The following is a 10,612-nucleotide window of genomic DNA, read 5'->3' as shown; positions in this document are numbered from 1 at the left end:
GATACAGCAAAAGCATTGCTTGTAGGAATATTTGTAGCCTGAAATACTTCTATTAGAAAAAGAAAAGTTTCAAACCCATGATCTAAGCTTCCACCATAAGAAACTAAAAAAGAAGAAATTAAGCTCATTATGACATTCTGGAAAAGCTCTATTCGAATAGAAAACAGATCAGTATTCGGCTGGTTGGCCAAGGTGGCTGTGGGGGTGGGAAGGGTTGATTACAGAGCGCCATGAGGAAATATTGGGGGGCAATGGAACTTTTCCCTGTATTTATTGTGGTAATTCCATGATCATTTGCCTTTTCACACCTCATACAGCGGTACGCTTCACAGGACGAGCTTTACTGCGTGTAAATGATGTCCAGCAAACTTAAGGGAAATCATTAGTGCAGTTAAGAGTAGTTTAGCACGATGGCAAAGAAGATTACATAATAGATAAATTAATAGCTTCTGAAATCCATCTGTCAGGTCATGAGCGGTAGTTTACTTTTAAGAGGTGGAGCAGAAGGAAATAGCAGAGCACGCTGGTATGAAGGTGACTTGTATTTCAGGCCTGTGTGCTTATGTACCGGTTTACAACGCAAAATGTGTCCTTTGAGCTCTGGCTTGCAGGCCAGGATGTTTGGGAAACCCTGCCCTAACTCCACTGGCTTTTCTGTTTCTTGAACATCCCATTTATGTATGTTGCTGCTACCTGAGAACTTTCATTTTGCACATCTTTGCTTGGCCACTTGCTTTTCAACTTTTAAACTTGAACTCAAGTAGGACCGTCTCAGAAAAGCCTTTCTTATCTTTCTAGAAAAACAGGATACTGCACGCAGTGTCAGCATGACCTTTAAAAAAATACCAAGGCACCTGGGTGGCTCAGTTGATTAAGTGTCTGGCTTCGGCTCAGGTCATGATCTCACGGTTTGTGGGTTTGAGCCCCGCATCGGGCTCTGTGCTGACAGCTAGCTCAGAGCCTGGAGCCTGCTTCAGATTCTGCATCTCCCTTTCTTTCTGACCCTCCCCTGCTCGCGCTGTCTTTCTCTGTCTCTCAAAAATAAATTAAAAACATTAAAAAAAAAATACCCAGAGTTGGGGCCCCTGGGAGGTTCATTTGGTTAAGCATCAGACTCTTGATTCTAGCTCAGGTCATGATCCCAGGATTGTGAGATTAAGCCCCAACTTGCTCAGCACGGAGCCTGCTTAAGATTTTTTTCCTTGTTCTCCTCGTGCTTGCACTCTCTCTCTCAAATAAAAAAAGTAATTAATTAATTAAAATCCCTAGAGCTAACGAAGATCAAAAGTTGCTCTTGAACTTGTCCTGGATTTGTATGCAATCATCAGACCTTTCTGAAAATTTGTCAAGTAATGGGAAAAAAATGCAGGAAAGCCAATAAATGGCAGTTTTTTCTAAGTGGAAAAAAAAGTTATAGATTTCTCTAAATCTTTTGCCCGGGCATTAAAAGGTACATACATATAAAGGTTCCTTGGGTAATTTTTTGTTTCTTTTAATTAACACCTTGCCTTTCATTCGTTGTATGTTTTTTCCTGTTAGAAATTACTACTGTGCACTATTTTTTTTTTCTTTTGGTCCTTTGTTAAAACAGCTTTCCATTAACTCTGGAGTTTCTTTACTTTTCAGTGGTCAAGTGTCCACATCCTGAGCCCCTCAATGGAAAGCTGGAATCAGGCTTTGGAACGAAGTACTACTACAAGGCAACAGTTGTGTTTTCGTGCTTCCCGGGTTACACCTATAACGGAACCAACATAGTCGTCTGTGGCAGCGAGGGTACTTGGGAGCCAGCAACCCCAATGTGTTATAAAGGTACAATGGGTATCTTTTTCCTTCTCTTTTTTTCTAATTTTGTTTCTTTGACATTAAATAACAATGATGCCTAAAATAGGTGAAACGTAGCAATTTTAGTATTTGACTCTGCCTTGACAGATGAATTCACAGAAGAATCCTGCTGTTGTGATTTTATGTGTTTTCATAGGGTCTTTGCATGTTACGTATGTCACACTGGTATATAAATTTCTCTCACATGGAGTGTGTAAAAATGAAGGAGAGGGGGGGTTGGTGATGGGGTAAATGGAGGCCTGGCATTTAAGGGGGGCACTTGTTGGGATGAGCACTGGGTGTCATACGGAAGTGATGAATCATTGGGTTCTACTCTTGAAGCCAAGACTACACTCACTGTATGTTAACTAACTTGAATTAAGACTAAAAAAAGAAAAGAAAGGTATAATTCATATAAGTGAAAAGAAAGCAATAATTTGGGGGTGGGGGGGCTGCTAATCCAGTCTACATTAATTTTTTTCCGGTACTGATTCCTCTCTGTACTAATCCTCCAGTTTTGAATCATTCAGATTTAGTAACTTTCTGCTTATATTTTCCAAAACTCTTTTAAATTCTGGATGCAAATACCAGCAGTGACCTCAAGCATTTGATACATCTACATTATTTTGTTTTCCAGTGTCGACTCCTCCTCCCAGTACAAACCCTCCAATTCCGAGTGTCTCAGGTTTAGTACTTTCCTGCTTATATTTTCCAAAACTCTTTTAAATTCTGGATGCAAATACCAGCAGTGACCCCAAGCATTTGATACATCTACATTATTTTGTTTTCCAGTGTCGACTACTTCTCCCAGTACAAACCCTCCAATTCCGAGTGTCTCAGGTTTAGTACCTTCCTGCTTATATTTTTCAAAATCTTCTAAATCTGTAATGTTTTACACACATTTATCATGTTTAGTAATGAAAGGAGAAAGAACATATTGATAGCCATTTTAAGTTGTTAGCGATTCTAAAATTATTTTCCATAGTACGCAGATATAAACAGATATGTACGCATGGGCAAGTTATGTAAAGTTTACATGTATTTACATATTTGTAAAATGCTTGAACAAGGGAGAGGCAGAAGGGGAGGGAGAGAGAATCCTAAGCAGGCTTTACTCTGTGAGCACAGAGCCCAATGAGGGGCTTGATCTCATGACTGTGAGATCATGACCTGAGCATAAATCAAGTCAGACTCTTGACCAACTGAGATACCCAGGTGCCCCTGTAAAATGATTTAATGCCTTCCTTAAAGAGTGATGGTAAATGTTTAGTGGGATTCATTTAAAATTTTTTTGTTTAGTTTTGAGAAATAGAGGTGAGGGGAGAGGCAGAGAGAGAGACACACACAGAGCCAAAGCAGACTCCAGGCTCTGAGCTGTCAGCACAGCCCAGTCTCAGGGCTTGAACTCACGATCTGCAAGATCGTGACCTGAGCTGAAATCTGACGCTCACTGACTGAGCCACCCAGGCGCCCCTTCATTTAAAACAGCACAATGCCTGTGGGAAACTCCTAAAGGCAGTTCATATGACATCACTCAAATTAATATTAGTGAAGAGAAAGGTCCTTGGCCTCTGTTTTTTAACATGTATAGTTTCTGTGCTTTTGACTTCGATGTTTTTATTCCTTTCAGAAGTGATCTGTTGGCTCCTTTAGGGTATCTTCCTGGTCCAGAGCTATGTTTCAATTGCTGGACTACAACCAATTTAGTTTTGGGTTTTGTTTTCTTTTACTTGTTTTTGTTTTTGTTTTTTGTAGCATAGCTTAAACTGGGAAATTTCTGCTATCTCTACAATAAGATCTGTATTCCCATCCCTCACCTCCACTAACCTCCGCCCCTAATACACTAATTTTTTCTTCTTTACTGACATTTTTGTTTGGTGATAGAAACTAAATTTCTTAGCCACTGAAAGGCAGGCATAGTCTTTATTCACTGGAATGAAGGTTGCACATTCGGCTCATGTGCTACTCTGCTTAAGAACTGAAAGATTTTTTGCCGTGGTTGGAAGGAAATATCCCCCAGAGTTCAGAGTAGCTATCTTTTATTTTAGTGATTTATTGCCAATTAACTTCTGGGATTTCCATTTTAAAATATAAAGCTATCACAAACATTGTTATGCATACATTCTGATGTACTTTTGCAAATAGATAGTTTAAATTCTCAGAAGTAGAATTACGAAGTTCAAAAAGTATGTATTTTTCACTTTGGGAAATAATTTTTTTTAAGTCCAAATCAAAATTAAATCCATAATTTTGTATTCATAAATTTGGTGAATTGATACATTAACTTTTTCAGAATCTGAGCTTCCACGTACGACCACGACTCCGGGTTCAAGCCATCCAGGTCCAGCACTCTTTATCCTACTCATGTTGTTAAGGGCTTTATAAGGTGGTGCATTAAAAATGATGACATATTAATTTGCATTTCCTTTGCTCATTTTTCTATTAGGTTTCTACAATATTTTTCTCAATTTGTCCGAACTGATTTTTTTACAATTTCTTAAAATATTTTATTTATTTTTGAGAGAGAGAGAGAGAGAGAGAGAGAGAGAGAGAGACAGCGTGAGCAGAGGAGGGTCAGAGAGAGAGGGAGACACAGAATTGAAGACAGGGTCCAGGCTCTGAGCTAGCTATTGGCACAGAGCCTGATGCAGGGCTCGAACCCACAAACTGAGAGATTGTGACCTGAGCGGAAGCCAGACGCTCAACCGACTGAGCCCCCCAGGCGCCCCATGTCCTAACTCATTATAAATGAAAGCCCAGTTAATAGGGAGTGAACAGTTTTTTGTTTTTTTTTCTTTGCTTTAATTTTACTAGTCAGTTTTCTTTTAAGATTTTTATACTCAGCTATAGATTGCTTTTCATAATTTTTTAATAAATTTTTTATTTTAGAGAGAGAGAGAATGCACAAGTGGGCGAGAGGGGTTGGGGGGGAGATAGGGAGAGAGAGTGAGCGAGAATCTTTTTTTATATATAATTTTTTTAATGTTTATTTATATTTGAGAGAGAAACAGTGTGAGAGTGGGAGAGGGGCAGAGAGACAGACACAGAATCCGAAGCAGGCTCCAGGCTCTGAGCTGTCAGCACAGAGCCCGACGTGGGGCTCGAACTCACAAGCCATGAGATCCTGACCTGAGCCAAAGTCAGATGCTTAACCGACTGAGCCACCCAGGCGCCCCGAGAGAGAGAGAGTGAGAATCTTAAGCAGGCTTCATACTCAGTGCCAAGCCTGGCAGGGGGCTCGAACCCACGACTCTGGGATCATGACATGAGCCGAAATCAGGAGTCGGATGCTGCACCAACTGAGCCAGGCACCTCACTGCTTATAACTGTAATACAGAAGTAGTATATAAATATAAGCTTATAAATTTTCAAACATTAAAACAGTATTTAGAATATAAGATTAGTTCTCATTCTCTTTCTCTAATCCATTACTTGAACTAACCACTTAATAGTTTAGGGTTTCTTTTATCTGTTTCTGTACGTAAGCATCCTTTTATGTGTAGTTATACATACTTTGGTGAGGCTCTTTTCTTTATTCCTACATAAAAATGGCATCCTGCTGTTCATGTTTTCTGATCTTTTATATATGTAGAAGTTTTCGATTCACAAGTGGTTGTAGGTATTGATCTTTTCCCTAAAGGCTATGTGTATTTTGTCTTCTTTATAAACGCTTTAGTCCTTACCCACCCTGAAACCTATTGACATTTCTGCCATGCGTTCTGATTACTTTCTCTGCATTGAGATCATTGGTGCATCTGAAATGTACTGTGGTGTGTGGCGTGAAGTGGGGTTCCTGCCCGCTCCACCACCCCTACCCAGGGGCAAAGTAGCAACATTTGTTGAATAAGCTGTTTTCTCTCCAGCTCTTCGCAAGTGCCAGTTTTTATTATATGTTAAATTCGTGGGTATCCTAGTCATTCTTCTGTGGCCTTGAACTCTATACACAAATCATCTTTTTACAATGGGACTTCTAATTATCTGGCAGAACACTTCATTGTCAGAAATGTTTAGACCATTCTGTATGTTAATTTTTCTAGATAAACTTTTATTATCATTTTAACTATTTTAAATGTATATTTCAGTGGCATTAAGGGTATCCACATTATTTGCAACCATCACTACTATCTGTATCTCTAACACGTTTTCTTCATCATCATCTCAAACTGAATCCTTATACCCATTAAGCAGTAACTGTCCATCTCTTCCTGACCCGCTTCAGCCCTGGTAGCCACTATTCTGCTTTCTGTCTTCATGAATTTCACTATTGCAAATACCTCATAGAACCGGAATCATTTCTGGCTTATTTCAGTTACCTAGTGTATTCTGGATTATTTCACTTAGCATAATGTTTTCTTTTTTTTTTAATATAATTTATTGTCAAGTTGGCGAACATACAGTGTATACAATGTGCTCTTGATTTGGGGGTACCATGGGTCAGAACTTACTTTTTCCAACTGAATAATATTCCATTGTATTATGTTCTGTGTGTTGTTTATCTACTCATCTGTTGATAGATGCTTGGGTTGTTTCTATCTTTTGGCTATTCTGGATGATGTTTCTCTGAATATTAGCACCTGAGTAACTGTCTGAGGCTCTCTTTTTCAGTTTTGGTGGAGTATGTACCTAGAGGTAGAATCGCTGGGTTATGTGGTAATTCTGTGTTTACTGTTTTGAGGAGCATCCTTATGTCTTCCACAGTGGGCGCACCGTGCTACATTCCCATCAGTGATGCACAAATGTTCCAATTTCTCCACCTCTTTGGCAGCGCTCATTCTTTCCTGAGTTTTAATAATAACCCAGTACACGTCCTAGTTCATGCGAAGTATCTCCTAGTGGCCTGTATTGCATTTCCCTCATGATTAGTGATGAATCATCGTTTCATGTGCTTCTTGGTCTTTGGGGATCATTGGAGGAATGTCTTTTCAAAGTCTTTGTCCATTGGCTTGTTTTTTGTTACTGAGTTTTAGGAGTTCATTACATAATTTGTATATTGATGTCTCAGCAGGTGATGACTTGTAGATGTTTTCTCTCATTCTGTGGATTGCCTTTGCACTCTCTTGACAGTGTCCATTGATGGACAAAAGTCTTACATTTTTCATGAAGCCCAGTTTATCTGTTTTTCTAAGAACCATTTGTTGAAAATTTTGCCCTTTCTCCATTAAATATTCCTAGCACCTTTGTGGACAATCATTTGACCACAGACATAAGGGCTTATTCCTGGGCTTTCTCTTCTGCTCCATTAGTCTGTGTCTGTCTTTATGTCAATACCACCCTGCTTGATTACTGTAGCTTTGTAGTAAATTTGAAAATCAGGAACATGAGTCCTCTCAACTTGGCTCTCTTTTTTTTTTTCAAGATTATCTTGGGGGCCCCTGGGTGAAGTCGGTTAAGTGTCTGACTTCAGCTCAGGTCATGATCTCAAGGTTCGTGGATCTGAGCCCCATATCGGTCTCTCTGCTGTCAGCATGGAGCCTGCTTCAAATCCTCTGTCCCCTTCTCTCTCTGTCCCTCCTCTGCTTGGGCTCTCTCTCTCTCAAAAATAAAGAAATTAAAAAAAAAAAAAAAGAGTATCTTGGCTATTCTCAGTCCCATGAGATGCCATATGAATTACAGGTTGGTTTTTCCTGTTTCTGCAAAATGCATATTCAAGATGGTGATAGGGGTTGCATTTAATCTGTAGATTGCTTTGGGTAGTAGGAACATTTTAATAATAGGAAGTCTTCCAATTCATGAACATAGGATGTCTTTCTGTTTATTTATATCTTCAGTTTGTTTCAACAATGTTTTGTAGTCGGCAGTGTATGAGTTTTTTGTCGTCTTGTTTTATTCCTGAGCATTTTGTTCTTTTTTGATGCTATTGTAAATGGGGTTTTCCTTATTTTCTTTTTGGATTATTCATTGTTAGTATATAGAAATACAACTGATTTTAGTGTGTTGACTTTGTGCCCTGCAACTTTGCTGAATTCACTTATTCTAATATGGGTGTGTGTGTGTGTGTGTGTGTGTGTGTGTGTGTGTGTGTGTGTGAGATCCTTCAAAGTTTTCTATGTAAAGGTCACATCATCTGAAATAGAGATCATTTTGGTTCTTCCTTCCCGATTTAGATACTTTCTATTTCTTTTTATTGCCTAATTGCTCTGACTAGACTAGTGGAAAACACAAGCATCTTGTCTTGTTCCTGATCTTGAGGGAAAAACTTTGTTTTTGACCATTGAGTATGCTAGTGATGGCATTTTCATAAATGGCCTTTGTCACATTGAGGTTTCCTTCTATTGCAGACCAACGTCTAAGCAGCCCATGAAGCCCCCAGAGTTTTAAGTAGAGTCACATTGAGGCCGTAGGTGAATTATGGTGCTTGCTATCCTCTAGAATATTATCACAGGAAATGTTATTGGATTGGAAGAATACTGATAACATACAGATTTATGGTATATTAGGATACTGCTTTTAACGGGAGACATTTAATATAGTTTATATAAGGAAAACGAAGTTACAAGGGTTTTTATACAAAGGTGAAAGATTAAATCCTCTGAATTTGGAGGTATTTAACCTTCATTATTTTCTTTTTAACTTATTTCATTTTCCCCCCTAGGAGCTCCCCCTACCAGCACACCACCCACAGACGGGAGTACTCTAGGTACTGGTTTGCTTATTGATTGCCTTGTATTATGAGACCCTAGTGTTTTACATGTAAACATCATATTTCAATTATTTGTAGATAGAGAAGAAAAAGCATGTCATAAATTGGTAATAATTGACATTTGGAGTTATTCTGATAGTGCAGACACCATGGCAGATGTAAGCAGTATGTTAGATGCATGTGGACAATATAGTTGTTAATAGGATTCCTAGTCTGGTGAGGTCACTTTCTTTTTTTTATTTTATTTTATTTATTTATTTAATTTATTTATTTATTTATTTATTTATTTGAGAGAAAGAGAGAGACAGCACGAGCAGGGGAGGGTCATGAGAGAGAGGGAGATACAGAATCCGAAGCAGGCTCCAGGCTCTGAGCTGTCAGCACAGAGGCTGATGCGGGGCTCGAACCCATAACTGTGAGATCATAACTTGAGCCGAAGCTGGACACTCAACTGACTGAGCCACCCAGGTGCCCCGAGGTTACTTTCTTAAATAATATGATTATATATAGGCTAAAATACATAAAACATAACTTGCTGTCCATGGGGTAGTGTTAATTTTTGGTGGCCATTTGTAGATAAAGTTTCTTTCTACTTGTACCTGGTATACATAAAGCCTTAAAATGCTACAGTTTGGGTCAGTTTTTTTCCTGTAACACTCTGGGTGGCAAACTTTCCATAGACTCACATTGTCCAAACAACGTAAGTTCAAGAAAATGAAGAAAAAGCTATAGTTATGACAGTTAAATGGAAATAAAGATTTCTTGATAAATAAATGAGAAATATCTATTACTTTTATTTGTGTTAGACTAGTTTAGTAGGATTCACTTTTTGTAACTCTTTAGGCTTGTTATATTTTCCCTCTGACCACTGTGGTCAGACTGTCCTTGAACCAGTAAAACAGGTGCTGTTGTAAAATGGTAGACACTTCATAATCTTTTATGAAATGTAAAGGACAGACTTAAACATGACATTTTATGCTCTGACTTCCAGAACTTTAATGTAAATAATAGCAGTTTAGAAGCCACGGTACTCCTGACATCATTTCTAAGAATTAAGATGTTGTAGTATGATTTATTACTCTCTGGCTAGTCAAAAATGCATGTTTAAGTTTCTATGCATTATTTTCATCTGGTGTTGCATTTACATATATAGAATCTCCTTGGTAATTAGGATTTAGCCTTGTTTTTAGGGGGTGGAGGATCAGGAGGGGTTGATGATAAGATATTATTTTGATGATTCTGAAACCAACATCTTTGTGAGAGATGAGTAGAAATTTATTTGTGACTCAGTCCACAGACCCCACTTTGATGGAAAAAAAATACAAATTCCTAACAAAATCATAAATGATAGAATGAATACTTAAGTAAACCAAGTACAACGGGGTAATACATTTTAAAGCAATTTCCCTCTAATCTACTGAATTTTAGTTGTCCTGGGAAGCTTTACTAAATAACCTGGTATGGCAAGGACAGCACAAAACAAGGAAAAGTGAGCTTCCTATGAAGTGACTTACAGGGGTGCCCCCGGGTGTGGGATCAGAGTCCAAGGGCTTTGTGATCAGACTGACCCGGACACACTAGCAGTCGGGCCACAACGTGTCTGAGGACCTCCTTTTTGCTGTGGGGTATGGATGATCTGAGCAGGGTTCAGTGCAGCTTCTCCCTGGGACCCCAGTGTGCTCAATAACCTTCAAGCTCTTTTCATTTTCTTCTCAGGCAAAGGATTCATTGCTCTGATTGTGATTGCTGTTCGTAAGTAGCCCAAAATTTGATATTACTTAAATAAAAATAAGACTGTGAGGAAGTACATTATTTTTTAATTTATGTAATTAAGTTATTTTTAATTTGCCTCTTCCATTTCTATAGTTTTTACAGCTTGAAATGAAGTACACCAGGCTAGAACGGTCTGACCTTGTATATAATACAGTATGTTTTGTTGCTGAATGTATATCCGTTTATAGTCTACATGTCCATTTAGTAACAAACCCTAAATACTCGATGTGTTTTCAGGATGATTAGTCATGACTTTGTGTCCCAGATATATACACACTCTGGGTACTTTTCTAAACGAAGCGAGGGTTCTTCCCTGACTACTGTGCACTGTTCAGATGACTCCAGGGAATGAGCTTCAGACAGTGATGAGTCCAGACA

The 10,612-nt window shown here is 38.6% G+C and overlaps 1 protein-coding gene across 1 annotated transcript in view; it reads left to right on the top strand.

The window, feature by feature from the left end:
• Positions 1-10,612, top strand: part of LOC115288246 (membrane cofactor protein-like) — a 36,853-nt gene that overhangs the window by 17,800 nt on the left and 8,441 nt on the right. The window contains exons 6-11 of the mRNA XM_029935373.1: positions 1,627-1,809; positions 2,459-2,506; positions 2,614-2,661; positions 4,115-4,162; positions 8,414-8,458; positions 10,178-10,213. Coding sequence (XP_029791233.1) covers positions 1,627-1,809; positions 2,459-2,506; positions 2,614-2,661; positions 4,115-4,162; positions 8,414-8,458; positions 10,178-10,213 — 408 coding nt within the window. The remainder of the gene's footprint in view (positions 1-1,626; positions 1,810-2,458; positions 2,507-2,613; positions 2,662-4,114; positions 4,163-8,413; positions 8,459-10,177; positions 10,214-10,612) is intronic.

Source organism: Suricata suricatta, chromosome 3 (assembly GCF_006229205.1).
Source record: "Suricata suricatta isolate VVHF042 chromosome 3, meerkat_22Aug2017_6uvM2_HiC, whole genome shotgun sequence".
NCBI lineage: Eukaryota > Metazoa > Chordata > Mammalia > Carnivora > Herpestidae > Suricata > Suricata suricatta.
Note: the sequence above shows the minus strand (reverse complement) of the source record. Positions and strands in the feature narration are given on the sequence as shown.